We start from the raw sequence: 23,605 nt of genomic DNA on the forward strand, positions 1-23,605 counted from the left end.
GGGCAGTCAATGGGATGCTAACGGCAGGCTTGTTAGCATCAAAATGGCGCCATAGGAGGTACTGGTTATGGAGAGAGGCTTACCCCATTGACTTTGCCTGGAACGCTACCAAGTCGTGAGTCGTGACTTGAAGTCGTAACTTACGGGCTAAAAACTGTGTCTGGAACGCAGCATTAATTCCCTGAGACAAAGCAAGTGGTGTGCATGTTGCTTTACTCATCGTAGGGGTACTTGACATGTAAAAGTTTGTGAACCACTGGACTAGAATACAACAAAAAGATCATGGAGAGCCATTCAACACGCTTTAGTGATCAGAGGTGCCCAAATTCTTTCACATGAAGGGACAAAATGTATCTGGGTGGAAGGCCACGGGCCAAAAATAAATGTTGATGTTGAAGAATTCCATAATTCATGTAATTCTTCGTAGATAAAACGTATGTATTTAATTTACAGGGAGGTTTACATTGCCGTAAAACTCAGATTAATCACATTTTATCGGCACAGAATGTATGTTTTGTAGACATTAGGATTTTACAGCACTTTAAGCATGAGTTTGTCAAATGCTATTGCGGGCCAAAAAAAAAAGGGAGCACGGGCCAAACTTGGCCCGCGGGCCCCAAATTGGTCAGCCTTGACATAGATGGTTCCATACAACGCTCTTCACAAGTAAAATAAATGATCAGTTCACTAATTTCATTTGAATGTGGGTGTTTTATTCAACGTTATAGCATTTGAAGAAAATAACTGATAAAATAACGTTAACAAAAAAGCTAAAAAACGTTGGTGACAAAAATATCGGGAAATGTGACAAAAATGTCACAAAAAAGTGACAAAAATAAGTGTCAAAAAAAGATGGCCAAAACAATGAAATTTTTTCACATTTTGACCCAGAAAAACAAAAAGTAGCATGGTTAACACCAGGGTGGAATCTTGAGAATTAAAATTGGGATTTTAATAAAAAGCTATAACAGCCTTGACAGATGAACAACAGCTACAAACACAGAAGACTGAAGAAGGCCGTTTCTAAAATGTTTCTGCCCCATGTGTGCACATTACACAACAGCACAACAAGAACAATTTTAAAAACTCCTAATAAACCTTTAATTTGAGCTTTTTGTACAATTGACAAATGACATTAAAACGTCTGGATCTTCTTAAATGTCTGTAGTATATTGTACACCTATCCCTCTGGCTAGCAGGTTAGGGATACTGGTCACTCCAAACATCCAACGCAATAGAAATAAAGCTGCATGTAATAGACAAGTTATATCAATGTACAGTGTTTACATAAAATACATCATAGGAAAAGAAAAGCACCCCATGAGGACGCATTTTAAGGTGGAGCACAAGGCTGGAGAAGTGCCATCACAATCACACCAACATTTACATTCCTCCTCATTACAGTCAGTGTGGGCTGAGACCGACCATTCTGCTGGAGACGTACAAAAATAGATTACAGTGATGCACTATCAACTGGCTTATTTCAGAAAGTGTTCACTTTATTTTGTCATTTTACACATCCTGACAATTGTCTGGAAGCGGATGTAAGGTCGATCCCCCATGGAAAAAAAAAAAAAAAAAAGTTATGACACATATGTAACAGGTTTAGTGACATTAAAATAGTACATCACCACAGCTGATTTTTTTTTTTAAAATAATAATAAATAGAGAAGCATTTGGTTTAATATCAAAGGAAACTGCTACAAAATACCAAATCTGAAGATGTCAAACTCTACCAAAACTACATCTATGGCAGGCCTTATTCCCCCTTTAAACAGTTCAAACATTTCTTAAATCCAGAACATTCTCAAGTAATGCAGTGCCAGTCTTAAAAAAAAAATAAAAATGCACAAATTTAAGGCACAGTTGGGTCGCCTGCCGCGAACTGTTGCAGCAGGTTTTGAACATTTGAAATGTGCATCATTTGTACAATTTCACACTGCAAATACTGAATCCAACTTTTAATTCACTGCATAAAAAAAAAGAAAAAAATAGAATGAAATTAGGTCTGGCAATCCTGGATTTCTAGCGGGGTTTTTTGGAATACACAGGGTGCTGTTAAAAAACAGGCAATCAGAATCCCTAAATTCAGTACAGTCTTCTTAACAGGGGTGGGACTATTTGGGATCCTCACAGTACTCCTTATGACAAAAAAGAGTGGTAGCATAATCCCAGGAGGCTGATATGTTTATAGAGCAGCAGGGACAGCGTCAGGGTTAATCATGAGCGTAAACATCAGCCTCTTCAAAGGAAGACGAGCCGACTGTAAACTGGACATGAGCCACCCTGAGCTCTGTGTGCTCCCTCTGGTCTGTCGGCCATGTACACAAGAGAGGTGACCGTACCCGCCGCTTGTTCAGCACAGGTTTGGAAATACGATGGGGACGCACGCCCACAGTGAAAACGACCTGACTTGAAAGGAGGTAAATAATAAACATAACAAGAAATAATGCGAATAATTTGGGAATATATTGGATTATATCTGGGAGGAGAAAGCTTCAGGTGACTGAAAAAAAAAAAAGAAAAAAAAAAGAAAAAGAAAAAAAAGGTATACTCCCTGATTCTGTTATATCGCTCCAAAGTTGAGAGTTCGGGAGCGCTTTGCTGGATGCTAGAACAAAATTAAAAAGACAAAACGAAAAGGCCGTACATGGAATACATGGAGCAAACGACGACCACGGAGGTCACCCTGTTCTAAGTATCGGTGCTGTTGCAACCTCTCGAGGAGCCTCGTGTGCAGGTGTACTCTGCCGTGGTATGTGAGCAGCGAGAAGAACGTGAGCTTACGGTTTTGGCTTTTAATACGGAGGATGTAATAAAGCTTGTGCCACCATTCACATGTATTTACAGCACGTCCTCTACAAGTCTGGTCATGCCTTCCTCACACGACTAAATAATAATAATAATTATCAGAATAATAATAACAATAATAATAACAATAATAATAATAACAACAACAACAACAACAGGGAGTACATAGAAATTTCCGGGAAATCACCACCCACACTGTGTTGCATTGAAAGCTTACATAGGAGGCATACTCTGATACATGCAGCCATTTCCATACGGTGCCCAAATGAACTCCATCCATGGCATGAGACTGTGGAAGAGGAGGAGGAGGGAGGTTGAAGTCTCTGCACACATCTTAAATATTCCAGAAGAACTCTGCTTCCTTTGTTCAAATCCATGACATTTTAATACAAAAAGATTATTGAAAACAAACACTGCGCCGCCGAACAACTTCTCTTGCGATCCTCTGTTGGACACAAAAAAAAAAAAGAGAGAGCTCTCCCGAGACAGACTGAAGTCTTCCCCGTTATAAAGCAGTGAAGGAGCAGCAGCAGACCGGTGCTGTCATGCTGGGAGGGCACAGAGAAGGATGCTAAATCTAACGCGTATGCTCATCTCATGAGAAGCCTGACGAGTTGGCGGCGCCTCGGTGCTGCAGGCGGGGCGTAGTGTTTGTGGTGCTCGGGGTGCTCGCAGAGGCCTTCAGAGGGGTGCTGCAGGCCTGGGCCTGCGGGAAGCGCTGGTGGTAGCGGTCCAAACGCAGATACTTCACCGTCACCAGCTTACCTGTCAAAAGCAAAAAGCAGCCGTCTGTCACTGACCCATCGCCACAGGGCTCTTCAATACGTGGAGCTAAAACATCACACAGCACAGCCCCCCCCCCTTTACATGTTGTGATTTGTAGAGTCACAGTGTGTACAAATAACAAGGTCACATGAGACACAGCCATCTTCTAACTGTATATACATACTGGGAACTATATTCTCAGACAGGCAAAGCATTACTGATCTGCACGGGGCTTCTCAGGTGCTGCAAAGCATATCACTCCGCCCAAGTAGCAGTGCTTCAACTTTCTGAGAATATAGTTCCCAGTTTATATACGGTTAGAAGATGGCTGTGTCTCATGTGACCTTGTTATTTGTACAAGCTGTGACTCTACAAATCACAACATGTAAACAGGAACATGTTGACGTTATGTTGTCACTTATTGGGAGCAGTAGGCTAGATGGAGCCGGTTACCTCCAGGATCTGTGCTAAGCTAGGCTAGATGGAGCCGATTACCTCCAGGATCTGTGCTAAGCTAGGCTAGATGGAGCCGATTACCTCCAGGATCTGGGCTAAGCTAGGCTAGTTGGAGCCGATTACCTCCAGGATCTGGGCTAAGCTAGGCTAGCCGTGGTCAGACAGAGTTACAACACTCACGGAGATGAGAAGGGTATGTATGGACTTATCTAACTCTGGGGGATACGGGGAATAAGACCAAGTCCCAATAAGTCGGCGTGTTGCTTTAACTATTCTATTTAGTAGGATCATTTTGTATGGTCAGTAGCACCATTGTGGTCTTTTGGTTCCACCTTGTAGCAGGGCTGCGTATGGCAGTGTATTTTCAGTGCTTTAGAATGACTAGTTTAATAATTTGTAGTATTGTTTTCTCACATTCTATCTTATTTCTCTCTTTTCAGAACCACACCACACGTGAATATAATATGTACAAGACAAAGGCATGCCTTTACACCCTGTCAAGCGTATTCTAAGAGTTACTGAACTAGAAATATGCTAAAAGAAACACGTTTTCCAAAAGAACTAGGCACCATATTCTATCATTATTATATTGCACCAACTACACCTGCTGATGAGTGTGCGAGTCACGAACATACTTCGAAACCTATTGTTTTTTCAAATTTACCCCCACAAGACTCGAACACCTGGTGACACTGACATGTGAACTATATTGTGATATTGTAGTTTTAGCTGCTGGCTAATGTTAGCTCGCTAACTGGTCAGCTACCAATCCAACTCGAATCAAGAAAAACGTAATTATGTTGGGGAAACTGCAGCCATTTCATTGGAATGACACGGATCAACGTTACTGAACGTAACGCAAAGACATGGATAAAGATAAATGAATAGATGAACTCGTCCGTGAACGGGTCCATTTTGTATCGGGAATAGTGTTTAGAAATGGCAACTACTACTCCCATAATCCCATTCAATTTCTTTGATAACTCAAAATGTAGGCTCTAGTTCATTTAGTAGTTTGTTTAAACCTGTCACATTGACTGGGCTTTGTGGGTGGGCCTTTTTTTTGCTGTATCATCACCATTCACATCTATACAAACAATGTGTTTATGAACACAACATTGTTTACAAGAGCACAGATTCTTTATAGATCTAGCTTCTTAATGTAGCGCTCAGAGTGCACCTGGATGCATTTAACTTTAAAATGTACAACATTTTCTACCGGGGGCCTCCATGCCCCCCCCGCCCCCATAGTCTCACAGAAGCTGTGGAAAACCCTGTGTGTCTATTGCAACACACCAGCACAAGCACTTACCCCCCCCCCCCTTTCGTTACTGCTGATGTGCTCTAATGTAAGTGTTATTAAGGGTGTGACTTACCATCAAACCAGGAGCCATGAAGTGCCTTGAAGGCTCTCCCTGAGTGCTCTGCAGAGAGACACTTGACATAGACACAGCCCTGTGGAGAGAGCAGGGAGCACAGTGTGAGATCACTGCAGCCAGCAGCATGGATGTGTGCTTACAGGATAGAGCAGTGGTTCTCAAATGGAGGTACGTGTCCCCCTAGGGGTGCTCTGGAGGACTGCAGGGGGTCCGTGTCCCCCTAGGGGTGCTCTGGAGGACTGCAGGGGGTCCGTGTCCCCCTAGGGGTGCTCTGGAGGACTGCAGGGGGTCCGTGTCCCCTTAGGGGTACTCTGGAGGACTGCAGGGGGTCCGTGTCCCCCTAGGGGTACTCTGGAGGACTGCAGGGGGTCCGTGTCCCCCTAGGGGTGCTCTGGAGGACTGCAGGGGGTCCGTGATATTTTTTGCTAAATGTTTTTCAGTTCCAAGGCTGTAGTTACTTCTACTGGCTTTTTTTTGTTTTTGTCTCTGTTTTGGAAGTTTGTCTCCTTTTTTTGAAGGTGTTGTCGTTTGTTTTGACCTATTCTTGCCTTTCTTCCTCACTTTGTTCTACTGTCAGTTTTTCTTCTAAGTTTTTGTCTCTTTTTTTCAAAGTTTGTCACTTATTTGAATTTGTTGTCCCTTTTGTCGCCCTAGTGTTTCCTTCCTTTTTTCTACTGTGTTTTTTTTCATTAAGTTTTTGTTACTATTTTCAACCTATTCTTGCCTTACTTCCTTCTTTCTACTGTCTTTTTCCAAGTTTTTCATTTTTTTCTTGTATTTTTGTCACCTTTTTCCATCATCATCTAAACATTTTCCAGGTCCAAGGCTGTTGTTTAGTAAATCTACTGCTGACTTCGCTGTATTCTCCCTCTTTATAGAGACTTTGTTTTCTACCAAAAAATGATTGGCGCTGGTTAGGGGGTACATGGCTTACAAACACTGTTCAAAGGGAGAACCACTGGTGCAGAGCATACCTCTCGCGAGTTCTTGTCAACGGCGATGTGGACGATGCCGTCGTTGTCATTGCACTTCTCCAGGATGGCCTCATGGATGGCTAGATCCCAGTTCTCCCCAACCTCCCTGACAACACAAATGCATCGAGGTTACAAGCAGCACGTTAAACCTGACAGCACGTTAAACCAGCAGCAGAGACTGGTACTCACATGACTGGGTCGAACATGTTTCGGATCTTCAGACATGGAGTCAGACTGTTGGGAGGCGAGTTCCTCCGGTCCAGTGGGAAAGCTGAAGAGGAGAGGCAAAAACTCAATGACCTGACGATCATGTCAGAACACACCGCTAGTTCAGTTCAGTACAGTCTAGTGAACATGGGTTAACTAGGCAGGTGGTCCATATCCACCTAACCCAAGCCGGTTGCATGCTTCTTGCGACACGTTACCACAATGTGTTAAAAAAAAAAAAAAAAAGAACTATTACTAAAACATGAATTCCTTTATATAAACAAAATGTATCACCAATCTGTTTTACCTGAATATACTCTGTCTAGCTCAGATTAAAAAAACGGATCTGCAGCACATTGCTACGTCGGTCAACACCAAGTCGGTTTGTCTGCTCCTGACAACGTGATCGTCACCTGTCAAACTGACTTTACCAGATAGTACGCAACTGTCCTGCAATCATTACAGACATGTGAACTAACCCCACACACACACACAGACACACACACACACACACACACACACACACACACTCACGGCGGTGGGCTGCAGAGAATGAATCGGGGAAAAAATGCTAGAATATAGTGTTATTTTAAACAAACAGGAAATGCTGATGTATTAAAGTGACAATAAGTAACTCTTAAATGTTTCTGAAACGGTCTTTTTTTTATTTGATGATTATAAATGACCTGTAACAGCAAACGAGACTAACAGTGAAAAAAACTATTTTTATATAGTTTTTATTAATGCCTCTGCCCCGGTCAGATTTTCCCCGCAAAAATTACAAAATGATTTTCGGCAGGTAGACAGCGCTACAGTGACACATTCTGACGGGTCACACATTTTACTGTAACACCAGAAAAGCCTGTGTTAGTGAGTATCCAGCCAGGTAAAGGGAAGCAGGTAGTAGGTCTCTTTATATAGACCTAATTGTATTTTACATTTATTTTAGAAGTTATCTGCTGTAGTTATGGCTGATACTGGGGAAGGACCATCACAGGAAAGAAGGAAATGAAACCAAGAACAACTAAAAGATAAAAGGGAAAGTAAAGGGGGGAAACCTGAGTCACACTTTGGAGACAAATACGGGATAGTAAATGATTCAAAACCGTCCCTGAATTGGCCCTCAGCTCCCGGTTTTTATTTCTGACCGTGTTAGTGTTGACCTACTATTTTCTGGTCCCTTGTCCCCCTGTAACGTTACTTGTGTAAAGCGTCCGTGGGTTTTATGAAATGTGCTATATTAATCTGAGTTATTATTCAGTGGTTGCAACAACAAACTCTTAATGCTTTGGCTCGTGACCCAGTGACAGTGATCCCCGGTTTAGCTCACGATCCATCCAAAGTAGGCTGAGTTACCGTACGTAACACTTGAAATGCAACGATGCATCTGTAATGTATTCTCTTATTGTAAATGAATGATTTTCTGTCTGAGCAACACATTCATTGCAACTATATGACCTCCCAGTAACGCTAACTCAGTAATCTCCAGTGGGTAATACAGCACCGTAAAGAAAAGAGCTTTATGAAAGCAAGTGTGGTAAAAACCAGCTAGAATCAACACAAACTGAGAGTTTCCACTTTAAACTGCCAATTAGATTTGTTTTTAGTTATTAATCGAAGATGCCGAAACACCGTTCCGGATCCTTCCAGCCCACTTTAACCAGGGTTGAGCATCGAGAACTGATTCCTACTTAGAATCGGTTCAAAAATTACGATTCCAGTAGAATCGTTTCTTTATTGGAATCATTTGGAGGATTTGGTTTCAAATCTGATCATGGGTTCCAGATTTAACATGCGCAGGTTTTGGTTTCCGTAGCGACCAGGTGCTTGTTGTGTTGCAGCCTTGGAGCTCAGTAAGCAGCGCTCTAGTCTGGCTTTAGTTTACGTTGGAAAAAGCCCGGGAAAAACTGCAACCCACCATTGAATCAAAATAAAACTTTCCTCTTATCTGTGAAATAAGCATGTGACCCGTTTCAACTCCACCCCTCAAAGAATCAGAATCGAGAACCAATAAGAACCGGAATCAAAAGGAAGAATCACAATTGGAATCAGAATTGTTAAAATCCAAACGATGCCCAACCCTAACTTTAACCCCTGCTTGTAGGTGTATAACGAGTAGTGTCACGTTTTCAGAGTCCTTATTAAGGCCTCTCAGTGCTGGCCTGGTGTAGTCCCGACCTCAACAGGTAGGAAAGGCTGGTACCTGGGTTGTTTGGACCTCTAAGGATTCTCTTAGCCTTTTTCATGCGGTGCCTGGTGTGAATGTCCCTTAGGCAGGGCATCTGTTCTACACAACCTCCTGCTGTGTGGGGAAACTCCGGACTATGTCGGGACCTCACTATTTCACCCATATGTAAAAATGGCTATAAAATTGTTGTGCACACAGGTACGCCGCAAGGCCCGGTCTATATCAGACTGCACAAACCACCCCCTTCACTCCGTTGAGTCACTGCTGCAATTTGAGAAAAAATGCTCTCTGGAGCCACTAGGACGTTCTTTTGAGTGTGTTACCTTTTCCCTGCCAGACTTTGGAGGGCATCAAGGAGGTCTTGTCACAACTGAGAGAAGGCTGAATCCACCTCCAGACCAGAAAGTCCGCTCCACCGATCCTCTGGGTCTCTTTTCGAATCCTGGACTCGTTGGCCGAGAGGAACCTCTCGGCCCGCTCCCAAATCTTCTTCATTTTCTTCCTGCAAAAATATCACAACTTCTTCTTCACCTGATAGGTCAATGGGTTCTGGCAATCTGACGTGACAGTTTCCCGTTTCAATAAGCTCCCGAGTCCCTTCTCCGTCAAAGTCAAAATGACAATCCTACCAAGTAACATTTCTGCAACACTTGCGACATGAATGCAGACACATTGCATACATTAGTGAAATAAACAGTGAAATACTGTGAGGGACACAGTTTTAGATTGAAGGGGAGTTTTTTTTTTAAAAATTTTTTTTTACTTTCATTCATTTAACAGCTTTCTGTATGGAAATCCAGCAAAATGGCATTATGCTTTGTGTGCATTATTTTTTTTTATCATCATCATAAACTAAAACTATTTAACTGTCCATAATAATTCATACACGTTTTGTACAGTGTAGAGTTACAGTGCTCAGCATAAGTGAATAGACTCATGCTAAAGTTGACTAAAAAGAGAAAGAAAAAAAAAATCTCTTCTATCTATCTAAATCTTTTAGAATCTGATCTTAATGCCTTAATTAAAAAAAATTATATATCTAACCTTTAAGGACACCAATTTTCTTTGTGAATGAATAATGTATAGTACATAAATAAATGTTCTTCCTTAAAATACAGGGGGCATAAGTAAGTACACCCCTATGTTAAATTCCCATAGAGGCAGGCAGACTTTTATTTTGAAAGGCCAGTTATTTCATAGATCCAGGATACTATGATCCTGATAAAGTTCCCTTGGCCTTTGGAATTAAAATAGCCCCCCCACATCATCACATACCCTTCACCATACCCCCACATCATCACATACCCTTCACCATACCCCCACATCATCACATACCCTTCACCATACCCCCACATCATCACATACCCTTCACCATACCCCCACATCATCACATACCCTTCACCATACCCCCACATCATCACATACCCTTCACCATACCCCCACATCATCACATACCCTTCACCATACCTACAGATTGGCATGGTTGTATTTCAATTAGCCTAATAGCTGGTTTGAGTTGCATTGAGAGATGATCTTATGAAAAGTACCCCAGCGGTGTAGGTGATGTTCAATTGATTTGCGTTTGCTGTATGGCGGGTGTTCATTTCAGGCCCTGATGTACTTGTCTTCACTTAAGAAGTTTAAAAAAAAAAAAATCTGGATTCAGATACCAAAGATAAAAGGCTGTGAAAGTGTTAGTACTGACCGGTCCTGAGGCTGAACCAGCGAGTCTCTGACGTGGGGGATGGGCAGGTAGGGCTGCAAGTCCTGGTTCTCTTGGCAAGCCTCACTGTGGCTCCTCAACACATCTGAACAACAGGATTAAAGCATATCATTTACAGGACTCATATACAGCAATAACCAGCAGTCAATGACTTCAACTGACAAATCATCAGGCCATATGACACGCAGTATATAGACTTTCTACTATATTGAGTATGTGATTAAATGTTACGTATTAAGCCCCTTTTTCGACCGCAGGAACTAGGAACCTTCTGAGGGACTCGTTGTGTTTTGACCGCAGGGACCAGGGTCTAAATTAAGAAAGTGCAGGAACCTTTGGAGCAGGATTTGCCGGGATGACCGTCGCTGATTGGTCAAACACACACACAGCGCGGCTGCTTCAACTCGCGACTGCTTTTTTTAAAATAAAAAACAAGAAAGTACTCGCATATGAATTTATGACCATTTTCGGACAAGGGGGGGAACATTTCTCTTTGTTTGGTAACGCTAAAAGTGGAGTTGGAAGTGTGTCGGCTCCCCGGCTCAGCAGTACATTTAGCAGCGAGTCTTTTTTCACAGTGAACTGGAGGCTACACAGTGTTTTTACCCCTGCGACATCCAGCAGCCCTCGTCCTGTCAGGTTTCTTTTTATACGTACACAGACACATTTGACTAATCTTCATGGGTATTTATACCGCGGTGGAAATGCAGATAACAACGGGCTGAAGGAACCTTTTAGTTCCTTGAAAAGTTGTTCCTAGGGGTAAAATTCCTGGGAACTTTGGGTGGAAACGCAACAGAGTACGTCACGTTATTAATTCACGAGTACTTTTTTTCTTTTCTCACTTCTGACAAAGCTAACAGTTTCCTCAGCTTGACCAGACCGAACTTCCCGACCTCAAATGTTGTGGGCGGGGCTAAATTTGGCTGGCACCCAGGCTAACAGCTTCCAGTCTTTACGATGAAACGTGTTTGGGACCATCTCGGTGCCGAACACACAGCTGAAAGTGAGAACTGTTTCCTAATCGCTGTGGAAGATGGCAAACTACGGCGTTTCACAGTCCCATCACATTCACTTGCTTGAGTCGGGCAGCTTTGCTTCAGTGAAGTGAAGGGGAGTTGTTCCTTACCGATGATCCTCTCCACCATGTCATACATCTGCCTGGTCTCCTCCTCCTCTCTCCTCCAGCGATACTTCATGTAGCAGACCCCGCTCCACACACAGCCGACCACTGCACGCAGAGAAAGAGAAAGACAAAGACACTAATTAATTCCTTCGGTTCACACTAAAATATCTTGACAAATATTGGATGTTTTTTGTACAGATTTTACAGATCCAAGGAAGATGAATCCTGCTAACTTCATTGAGTCGCCTACTATTTATTATTATTTTATCTATTATTCAACTGCTTAGCTCTGTACATGCCTGCTACTCTATTTCCCTTGTGTTTTCAGTAAAGTTGATCTAATCTAATTCCAGCACGTCACTTTTCTTTTTTTTTATAAGTATTTCTCCTTCTTAATCCTTACTTCCATTTTTATTTTCTTCAGTGTTGTATTATCTTAACCCCTCCTGTTGTACTTGGGTCAAAGTTGACCCATTTTCAAAAAGTTTCTATAATCAGAAATTTGGGTTTCTCTCAACCAAATTGTCGAAAAAATAACGTGGATGGTTCCGTACAACGCTCTTCACAGGTCAAATAAATGATCAGTTCACTACTTTCATTGAATGTGGGTGTTTTAGTCAATTTTATAGCGTTTGGAGAAGAAAACTGATAAAAGGACGTTGAAAAAAAGTGACAAAAAAGTCGGAAAAAACTACAAAAATGTCAAAAAGCGCAAGAAAAAAACAACAAAAAAAAACAACAAAGATGTCATAAAAAGTGATAAAGAACATTGGGAAAAGTGACGAAAAAAAAGTGTCTTATTTTAAAGTGTCTAATTTTAAATCTTGACCCAGAAAAACAAAAAGTTGCACGGTCGACGGGAAGACAACACGAGGGTTAATGTAGAAAATTCAATATGTTTTTGGAGTTATTTACAAAGGAAAACATGCTATATTGATTGACGTTGTTGCTGTCCTCCCCTCGGCTGTGCCCTTTTAACTGTCTACAGGTGTCAGTTAACATTCAGTCATCACTGGTGACACTGGCAGTACAACTGGAACAGGTGTTCTAGTCAATCACTGCACTTTGGGAACACAGTCATTGACCTACACTCCACGTGTTTCGGGCATGCTGGCGTTTATGTGGTGTGGCCTATCTCACCGGCTGCAATTAGGAAGACTCTGCTGATGACGGTGAGGAAGGCTCGGCGGAAGCGGCACACAAAGGGCATCTTGGGATGCGTGGACTCCAGCTGAGAGATCTCAGACACATCGGTCAATGGATCATCAGCTACCTGACCAGTCAGCCTACACACACACACACACACACACACACACACACACACAGAGACAGACAGACAGACAGACAGACAGTAAGTAGGGATGTCACATGCAAGGCTTGTGATCAGCATGAATATGTATACCGTGTATTACCTTATCCCGACATCCTGGCCTGTCCGGATGATCCACTCCAGAGAGGTGAGAATGAAGTCTTTAAACTCCTCATTCTGAGCCTGAACAAAAGACACACGTGCTACTGATGAGAGAACAGTTCACCAGATGGATACAACAGCAAATCAGCATCCATGAGTTCCCACTCCAAAGGTTGGAACTGCTTTTCAGTACTGTTCCATACTCTCTGGGTTTTCTTTTCAGCTCTGCTTTCACTGACTCCAGTTTGTTCTGTAGTAAATGTGCCGAACGCTGCCTTTCATTGCGCACCTGGAAGCCAAACGTAAAAGGTACAGAAACCCACAAGCAAGAGGCAAACTGACGCTGAATCACTCTACACGGAGGTGAGATACACTCACATACACTCCAGCTGAAGACATTCACGCTCAAACTTGCTGTTTATCTTTCGTCTAGGATGTCATTTGTGTCGTCCGTTTCAGATTTGGATTTCAAACATCTAAACCAAAGTAAACGGGTCGGAAAATACACTCATGTATTCCTTCAAAGTGACCCTTCTGCCAAATTCACAGACTTCGCTAAAAAAGAAGTATCAAGCTCCCAGGTTACCCTGTCTGATATTCAAATTCCACGTCTCTCATGGCCACTGGGAACCACAAACCTCGTTGCTTAGTGTGAACTCTCTGCTCGTTGGGAAGATGCAGTAGTCAGCAGCACTACGGTGCCTGTCTCAGGTTTTGTAGAACAGGCAGGGGGGGGGGGGCCTTTCCCAATTCACAGTTTGTGCATCCCTGACTCGTCTCCTCGCGCTCTTAGTCCCGCCCCACCAAAGATTTGAGTCGAGGCAGAGACGCGAGGAGAGAGGAGTCGAGGCAACAGGCATTTAACAAAATGAGACATCCGTGCTCGGAGCGGTCATCTTAAAGCGGCGTCAATTAAATATGATGTGTGACACAGCTGGGTGTAAAGACGGAGGAGCTATAATCGAGGACTGAGCCTTCTCGCTCCTTGACCCTCTCTCCTCAATGTGCATTTTTCGGAATTTGGGTCGCCGAGACGATTTCCAGGTCACAAGCCGGAGGATCGAGGAGTCAAGGAGGTACACATTTGTGAATTGGAAAAGGCCGAGGTATGTTGACATGTGGACGTACCAGTAAATACGCCGAGGCCTCATCCATGGACAGACTTCTGTTTGGATGCTGCTGGTCGCCACAGTCATGCTGGCCTGAAATCAGAATGTCAAACCATCACTGAAGAAAAACCTCTGCTGTGTCTTAACAGCCTGTTAATCTACTGATCAGTATATATGACATATGGCACAATGGGACTGGGTGGTATGACCTGAAGTTTATATCACAGGAGATTTTAAATATACTATATGTATACAAGTATTGGATCGTTTCAATAGGATGTGATTTAAATAAAGTACAGTTAGTTTAAACAGTACTCTGGATTAGGTATTTAATAAGATATCATCACGTATGTCAATTACTCAGTTTCTATTACATATATAACATTAAAAGCTGCTTTGACCGGCTCTGTTTGACTGAGAAGCTCTCTCACGCATCTGACAATGTATCATCTTTCCTTAATCTGTGTGTACAGTATAGAAAGTGCAAATGTATCGGTCTTTTAATGTCAGAGTCACTGTCACTGTAATTCCAAAGAACTAGGAAATAGGTTTCAAACATTTTCAACCCATATTTTCTACATTTCTACCCTGGAAATCCAGAGTTACGGCGAGAGCACAATATAGGCGGGCCAGAGGCGAGCTAAACAGATGACGACAGTTTAATCTACCAGTTAGCTCCTCTGGTAGCTAAGCGTATGGGGCTCTGGATCATAGACCGTATATAGAATGGACCAACAGATCCCGTGTCTCTGGACGGAGACCAGTGAAGGACATTAGAAGCACTTTTCCGTTGAGGGCTGAGCGTTACTGAGCAGCCTCCAACTGAGAGAGACAACGTAAATGTGACGTGAGCAACCTGTCTGAAACAGCCTAGTAATGTCTTGTTCCTTCACACAGCTGTTCAGTCAGTGGCCACAGAGTGTAGTGTAGTGTTATAGCTACCAGCGACGTGGGCCAGGTGGTCATGTAGATTGAGCAGCAGCTTTAGGATCAGGTCCTTCTCCGCCTTTTCCTGCAGACGATACATACTTAGTGGACACACACTCTACCAACACAACTGCTTATATTATATTCATTAGTTCAGTTGTAGGCCTTTCTGATGGCACTTTGATAGTTTCAAATATGTTCAAACCAGGGTTATCATAGTAAACCAAAACAAGCAGGGACTTTTGTTTTTTAGTAAACTGAAGCTAAATAAAAATGTATTAATAATTAACATTAGGTATATGCTGATTAGTACAAGCATTTTGTGAGAAAAAAAGGGGCCAATCTCCCAGAAATTGCAACAGAAAATCTGACAAAAATGTTTATTACTCATAAAAGTCTCCTCTATGACATATAAAAAAGTCCTAAGAGATCCAAGTGGTGGCAAGTATTCAAAAATACTGTAATGGGTGATGCCACAATTTCCCATCGCAGCCCATGTTAAGTGGAGACACTACAGGTGAATAGGGTCAATATTGGAACTAACAGATATCACCATGAAACTTCCCCAGCTGATTATTTACATTAAGACAATATTTTTGTTTGATTTTTGTATTACAAGTTTTCTGAACATGTTTTGTTTGATTGTGCAAATTATGCATTGTCTCAAATGTGTGCTAATTTGGATTTGCTTTATTTTAGAAACATGCCCGATCTGCTTGGGACAACCCTTGGGACAACCCTTGGGACAAAATGTGGAACCTAGTGTGGCTTATTAATAGCATTCAGTATCAGTTTAGGTGAACTGTTTAGGTCAAGGGTAGCGCTCGGCGCTGCTTCTGGGACCGTTCACCTCAGCCCGGCCAGGCCAACTCATTAACAAGGCAGCACTTCAGCTGTGTTCACTGCTCACATCCATTATATCCAATCTGATTTCAGAACCAATGTACAAACATTACGCTTCCTCTGCTCAATATATTGGACAAAAACTTTGCCGTACACAGAACTTGAAAGAGCAGGTCAGACAATATCTACTTACATAAGAAGAGTCAAAATCGCTGCCAAAAGGGTGGTTCTTAACTGCAACAAAAGGAGAGAGAGAGATACATTCAAGGAGACAGAAACATCCGCAGGCTCTCTAGAGCCACACTGTAAACCTAAAAAAAAAACACCACACAAGATGGATCAGGAGGAGGAAAAACTTGGTCTTTGACAATAAGACGGCGTGTTTGGAGACAGTGGAACGTGAGTGTAGTTCAGACATCACCTAAAGGCGCTGACACACCAACCCGATAATCAGCCGTCGGACAGTCTGGCGAGGTCAGTGACTCGAGTCTGTTTAGTGTGTTCCGTGCCGTCGTCCATCGGAGGGCCCGTCGGCCTTCATTTTGGGCCGATCTGACTTGCTAAGTCGGAGGGCGGGCAGTCGGACTCCATGACCAATCTGATTGGTGGAGTGCTAACCCGGAAATGACAAGCGGGATGAGCGTGATGAAGGCCTCTTAAATCGGATGAAAATCTTTCAAACTGACCTTTGTCGATCTGAAATGAAGATTCAGCAACTGCACGGCCTATTTCTCTCTTAAAATGTTTTCAGAAACACGTTTCGGTGAACTATCTTCGTAAAATATGAGATCGTATTCTGAACGAAGCCGCCATTATGCCCGGTTGTAAAATCCGGGAGCAGCCAGACCCACGTGACGCGTTCGTCCAATCGGCTGCCGGTTCGCATTTTGTGGGCGACAAAGGCCGGCCGGCTGGTTGGTGTGTCAGAGCCTTAACACTTGAGTCAGTCAGTGTCTGTATATCAAACTCAACTCTTGAAAACTTGCCACATCAGCTAGACACTTGGAACACTGCCATTTCACTACAATGACCATAGTCACAACATGAATTCATGACTGAATTATACTGTTTACGGAGTAAGGAGATACCTCTTTTCTTTTTTCTTTTTTTTTAAACTAACATTTTAATACTTGGCTTAAAGCATGATGCTATGGGGGGAATGTACTCCACATTTTCCCTCCAAACCCCTATTTATCTACATGCATGATATTTGCACATAATATTCAAGAAAGCTTGACATCATAACGCTCAATTCTTGGTGCGTTACAGCCACCCGTGGATCAGTGGAATAGTGTGAAACCATGGGCAGTGATGTGTACCACGTGCATCCTTGAGCGTGTGCATGAAATGATTCTGAATCATGAAAGAAATCCAATTGTCAGTACATTTTTCCAATGTTATTAGTTTGCATTATGGGTATTGGGTAACCTTCTGAGCCAAGTCTGATAAAGGTTTGCACACCGAGCAGAGTCTCTGGGAGTCTGCAGAAAGTGCATTCAAGAGTCCTTGTGTACTTAATTGTGGATTTGGGCCACATCTTGGCACTCGCACACTTCCTGGGAACGCACCCTTTAAGTCTGCAAGTGCAGAGAAGTCTGGACATTTGTATTCGCCCATACATCAAGGAGGACGGGTGAAAGTTTGGGCCATCAACGAGCAACTGCCTGGAGACGGCTAAAAAGTCCTTTACTTGATCACAAACGCATTAGAAAGAACCCTATCAGGAGTGTGTTTGGGGCCAGGATTGGACCAATATTTCTTAGAGAGGGTGAAGGGCTCGACAGTGCAAGCGTTTCACTCGCATTTGTAACCAAAGATAGATGTGTGCGAACTGTAAAATGTAGGAGCATGTGTGCGAATAACGTTACGGTATTTTTTTACACTTTCCGTTTTTTTGCAGATGTGGTGGCCAGTAGCTCCCACGAACTTGCTACATTTAAGTTTGTTGTCTTTGTGACTGGAGCACATACAGGCGTAATCTGGAGAAAGTGTAACCACACCGAGGCCGCTTTAAGCCCCTGACACACCAACCCGACGGCCGACCGTCGGCAGAAAAGCCAGTCGGACTGATCGGTCGGTTCCCCGAGGTCCAAAAAGTGCCTCGGAACACACCGAAGCGACGCCATCTTGAGCGTACGTTCTGCGCATAATACGAAAAATGTATATCGGAAATGACAACGCGTCACGTGGGTCGGGCTTCTCCAGCCGATAGTAATGGCGGCTCGTTCGGAATCCATCCATCCATCTTCATCCGCTTATCCGGGGTCGGGTCGCGGGGGTAGCAGCTCCAGCAGGGGACCCCAAACTTCCCTTTCCCGGGCCACATTAACCAGCTCCGACTGGGGGATCCCGAGGCGTTCCCAGGCCAGGTTAGAGATATAATCCCTCCACCTAGTCCTGGGTCTCCCCCCGAGGCCTCCTCCCAGCTCGTTCGGAATGCGATCTCAAATTTTATTTTATTTTTATTTTATTTTAATCGGTCTTCATTTCAGATCAACAAAGGTCAGTTTGAAAGATTTGTCAGATTTTGAGAGCCGTTCGTCACTCATCCCGCTCGTTATTTCCGGGCTAGCCCTCAACCAATCAGATTGGTCATTGGGTCCAACTGCCCGCCCTCCAACCCAGCAAGTCAGGTCGGCCAAAATGAAGGCCGACGGCTCCTCCTCCTCCGACTGACGACGGCACGGAACACGCCGAACAGACTCGAGTCACCGACCTCGCCAGACTGTCCAACGGCCGATTATCGGGTTGGTGTGTCAGGGCCTTTAGGCTCGCCATTTTATCATAATGCAGCTAGCATGCAACTGCAGCGACCGTTGACTGCGTGGAGTTTTGAAAAGTAACCACAGGTGTGACTGCTTCATCAGCATTGCCCTGACTCCCGTTACCTGGACGAGCTGCAGAGGCGATGTCGCATCGCTCCGTCTCTCTGATGCGCCCCCGTTCACGTAACCGCGGCAGTAAACTGTATTTTACACTATGATGGTTAAACTTTGCAATTAAATCTGCGTTTCACACGCGTGACTCAACATCACTGCCAATTTACTGATCAATAGAAAATGCATTTCAAAATAGAAAACGCCACATTTCATAATGTTTTGTATTCGTAACGATTGTATTATTGTACAAATGAGCTACAAGTACCACTGTATACCAACAGCAATAGCTGTTGCCTTATGCAAGTTACTTTATAGCTCAGTGTTGCTCAAATGGGGGTACGTGTACCCCCCAGGGGTACTTTGGAGGACTGCAGGGGGTACTTGAGATATTTAACAAAATGTTTAATAGTTATAAGGCTGTTGAATGTTATGTAGACTTTTTTTTCTCCTACAAAAAATGTGACATTTGTGTCACCTTCTTTGGACCTAATCTTGCCTTCCTTCCTGCCTTCTACTGTCCTACTTTTTACAAGTTTCTCGCTTTTTTCTTCTTATGTCACTGTTTTTGAAGTTTTTGATACTATTTTGACCTATTCTTGCCTTACTTCCTTCCTTCTTTCTACCATCTTTTTCCAAGTTTTTGTCTTTTTTACAGTTTATGTCTCCTTTTGTCATTAGCATTTAAATGGTTTTTTTTAGTTACAAGGCTGTTTAGTAAATCTATCGCTGACAGCGCTGTACTGTTTTTTTTCTACTGAAAATGATTAGCGCTGGTCAGGGGGTACTTGGCTTAAAGAAACAATTGAAAAGGGGTACATTATTGAAAATAGTTTGAGAACCACTGCTATAGCTGACTGGATAGACTTCTCCAGGGGTCGGTCTGGATTCAGGGGGCCATTTGAAAAACGTCCTCTAAAACACCTCAATAGTTTGCGCTGCGATAGAGTCTGCATCACAAAGAAAAGGAATGGATTAATACATACGATAATAAACTGATTTTTTTTTAAAAGAAGCAAGTTCTCTTTCCCATCCCAGATACTTGCGTACATACAGCCTGTATCCTGTATACGTTTACTGGAAACATTTGTACATCAGTGAGGCATCAAACTTAGTCAAAGTTGATGGACAATGTTTCCCTGATGTGGAATGTTTTACGTTAAGAGGACGGCCATATTATCTGCCCTATCTATTCACCAGTGTTTTTGTTGCTGCGGTTTACATTCCTTCTCGTGCACATTTTAGAACATGCACTACAGGAGTGCACTACTGCTTTGGTTTTCATGTGCAGCATTAAGAGACTACAACTGCATTTCGTTGTGCAACCCTGAGATGCTAAATTACAATATGTGAACCTTGAACCATATACAGTTTAAAGCCGTTTAAAGTATAAATAATAAAATATTAAATAAATCTAGTTCGAAGCAGAAATAATTAAAAACCTGGTAGGCCTATATGTTTCTATTCAAATTAATTAAATCACTTTGCCTGTAAATGTCTCCTCATATTCCTTTTATTAGAGAAAAACACATTATTTGATACACTTTTATTGCGCCTAGGGATAGATCTTTATGTGCTCCTAGGGATAGGTTGAAAATGGGACGGTGCACACCGATCTGGGCTCAGGGTTGGCGTTTGTTGACAAGATATTGTCACTGGTTACAAGAGGTCAAGCCATGGGAGCAAGGCGTACAGTGATCATGTTGTTTAGTCTGTCCCAACTATACAATTGGGTCGCTGGCGCTGGCTAGCCAGCTGCCTGGAATATCAGGCTGAGGTCTTGTGTCAAGAAACACTGCAGTTTTTTTTATTTTATATATATATATATATATATAACAAAATGATACCAGGCTTGAAAGTAGTTACCTGTTATGATGCATGTGTGTGTGATGTCTGTAAGCTACTGGGACCTTGAATTTCCCCTTGGGGATCAATAAACTAACTATCTATCTATCTATCTATCTATCTATCTATCTAGTCCTCAAGATATTTTTGCTCAAGTGTTTTCTTTTAGCATTTGTGCAGAACAATTTTGATTATTATTATGTTGAATCTTATCAACAAAAGTTAATTTTTTGGTTTTTTTTTGCCATAATGGGCAGCTGTAGTTGAGGCTCCACATCATGCGTGTTCGGCTGCTCAGTTTACATGGAGTCCATCACTTTTTGTCATCATTGTCAAACAATCCCAAAATTGTTTCACTACAGAAGATCAAATTGCACGTGTCGGATACTTACTAACTCCATCCACCTCCGAAGATCCAGTGCCCCTCATCCTGAGGTACATGAGGCCCAGCAGCAGAAAGAAGAGGCAGGCTGCCGTGAGCAGGAACATGGACAGGTAGTGAGCGCTGAAGCTCCCAGAGGAGGCCACCTCCTCCCTTTTAAACTGCTGGAGCAGCTCATCCTCCGGAACGGACAGCTTCTGCTTCAGCACTGCCTGGCTATATGAGTGGTTGGGACTGGGGGCGGTGTGATTGGAGTGGTTGCCCCTGTAGGTCTGGGACAGGCTGCTATAGTTGGAGAAGCGCGGTCTCAACCCAAAGGCGAACCTACTAGTGCTGCTGCTTCTGGAGGCTCCGTCCTCGCCGTCGACGTGGTTGTTTTTCCCGGCCTCTCCTCCGTGGTTCTCGGGGAGGGACACGTAGATGGACTTCCTGGGAAAGTTGTGGCTCCGAATGACTCCCGATGGGTCCGAGTCCCTTCTCTTCACCTCGTCTTCCTCCACCTCCTGGCTCCGGCCCCCCACCATATTTAGACTCTCCGACGGGTTGACCTGTCTGGCTGCCCCTCCCGTCTGAGACCCTCGGCCCACTACGTGGGAAGGAAACTCCGCTTTAGGGTGGCTCCGTCTAGGCTCCAACCTATCCCGCGGTTTGTCTCCGGCACCAAGGCCCCCAACCTCCTCCTCATCTGAGTCTGAGTAATCCCCAGCTAGCTTGCTAGTGTTTAAGTGAGACGCCCCACAGCCATTTAAAGAGCGAGAGTTCTTCTCCGTCCCCCCCTCATAATCGTCGTCGTCTTCCCCCGATTCGTCGCAATCCCTCCCTTCAGCCTCAGGGCTGGATCTGGCACGGACTCCCCAGCCCAGCGAGACACTTCTCTGTCCACCCGGACCCGGGGAAGAATTGTTGCTATTTACCGTACTCGTAGCGCCATACGGACTCTTGGTAGCTACAGTCGGCGTTGTAACGGGCCTTATCTTCAGCTGTTGTGGGAAACCGGAGTTTCGGTCTGCCCTACTGCTGTGATTGAGGCCTTTTCTTTTCAGTGGAGTTTCAGCGTCAGACTCGTCGGAACTGAAGCCGAGGACGGAGGGCTTCCTGCCCGGTCTCCTGCTGGAGCTCAGGTGCGTGACGTCATGGCTGGCTGGCCTGGATCCCGCCGTGTTGCCTCCGCCAGTGGTGCTGTGGATGGCCCCGCTGCTACGGGTTTTACCCGCTCTAGAGCCCCGCTGCTGTTGCTCTTCCCGAAGCTTCTTCAATTTTTTCAAATACACCGGGCGAGTGTTTTCGGTAACCGGGCCTGGAGTGAAACCAAAGCTCTTTAATTCGGAGAAAAGCTCCTCATCCGTTAACTGCGTTGACGCCATCTTGGACAAAACTCTCCGGAGAAGGTTGAGTAACGGAAATGACGTAGGGGTGAAGTGGTAGACAAACTGGGCTGCGTTCAAAACCAAAAGCTGTTTATAAGTTATTCGTTAGCTGTGTTCTAATTCTTTCTTTTTTTCTATCAAAAGCTAATACATGCTATTCCTAGTGTGATTCTACAGCCGAGCTGATGACTCTGAGCAGCTGTAGCAAACATCTCATATTTTTTGTGCAAATATCAGAATGAAAAACGGAATATAGCCTACTAAAAGCTCTATGTGTAGCCTACCAGTAAAGTAAAGAGAAATACACATATAGCCTATATATCTTATTAAATCTGTTAAGATGTCAACAGCAAATGTGATTTTGTGTGTGTGTGTGTGTGTGTGTGTGTGTGTGTGTGTGTGTGTAAAGATTAAGACACAATAAAACACCAATTTTTTAAATTAATGTTTATATGCAGCATTGTTCTGGAGAAAACAAGGATTATTTTGCCAATCAAACAAACTATACAAATAAATCTTATCTGTACCTTAGTTTTCTGTAATTAGTTTCATATATGTTTTTTTTATTTATGAATCTGCTTATATTATTACTAAATATATTATTAATAGTAGTATTTATCCCCTCTCCCTTTCCTGTTTGTACACATTTGTATTTTATCGTAGTATTTCTCTATTGACATTTTGTGTCTTGAGTCAACTCAGTGTGTAAACTATTGCACATTTTAGATCACTTTACCAATGTATATATTTTTTTCTCGAACCCTGGACCCTCTGTTGAGGAATTAACCTCAATATATGTGTGCCTGCTCTACCAACTGAGCTAACCGACCACAACTAAGTATATTTACTCAAGTACTGTACTTAAGTACAAATGTTGAGGTACTTGTACTTGAGTCTTTTCTTTTCATGCCACTTTCTACTTCTACTCCGCTACATTTCAGAGAGAAATGTTGTACTTTTTACTCCACTACATTCATCTGTTACAGCTTTAGTTACTAGTTACTTTAGTTACTCCACTACATTCATCTGTTCCAGCTTTAGTTACTAGTTACTTTAGTTACTCCACTACATTCATCTGTTCCAGCTTTAGTTACTAGTTACTTTAGTTACTCCACTACATTCATCTGTTCCAGCTTTAGTTACTAGTTACTTTAGTTACTCCGCTACATTCATCTGTTCCAGCTTTAGTTACTAGTTACTTTAGTTACTCCATTAC

The 23,605-nt window shown here is 43.2% G+C and overlaps 1 protein-coding gene across 1 annotated transcript; it reads right to left on the reverse strand.

Annotated features, from left to right (window-relative positions):
* Window positions 1–928: 928 nt before the first annotated feature.
* On the reverse strand, window positions 929–22,408 carry lemd3 (LEM domain containing 3). The gene is made up of 13 exons (XM_078281629.1): window positions 21,033–22,408; window positions 16,113–16,153; window positions 15,092–15,161; window positions 14,169–14,242; window positions 13,042–13,121; window positions 12,770–12,915; window positions 11,633–11,734; window positions 10,486–10,588; window positions 9,104–9,282; window positions 6,575–6,656; window positions 6,386–6,491; window positions 5,409–5,487; window positions 929–3,576 (listed from the first exon to the last, which is right to left on the reverse strand). The coding sequence occupies exons 1-13, from the start codon at window positions 22,384–22,386 to the stop codon at window positions 3,407–3,409; spliced, it is 2,586 nt and encodes an 861-aa protein (XP_078137755.1). The 5' UTR covers window positions 22,387–22,408; the 3' UTR covers window positions 929–3,406.
* Between the last annotated feature and the right edge of the window lie 1,197 nt (window positions 22,409–23,605).

Source organism: Sander vitreus, chromosome 23 (assembly GCF_031162955.1).
Source record: "Sander vitreus isolate 19-12246 chromosome 23, sanVit1, whole genome shotgun sequence".
Classification (NCBI taxonomy): Eukaryota; Metazoa; Chordata; class Actinopteri; order Perciformes; family Percidae; genus Sander; species Sander vitreus.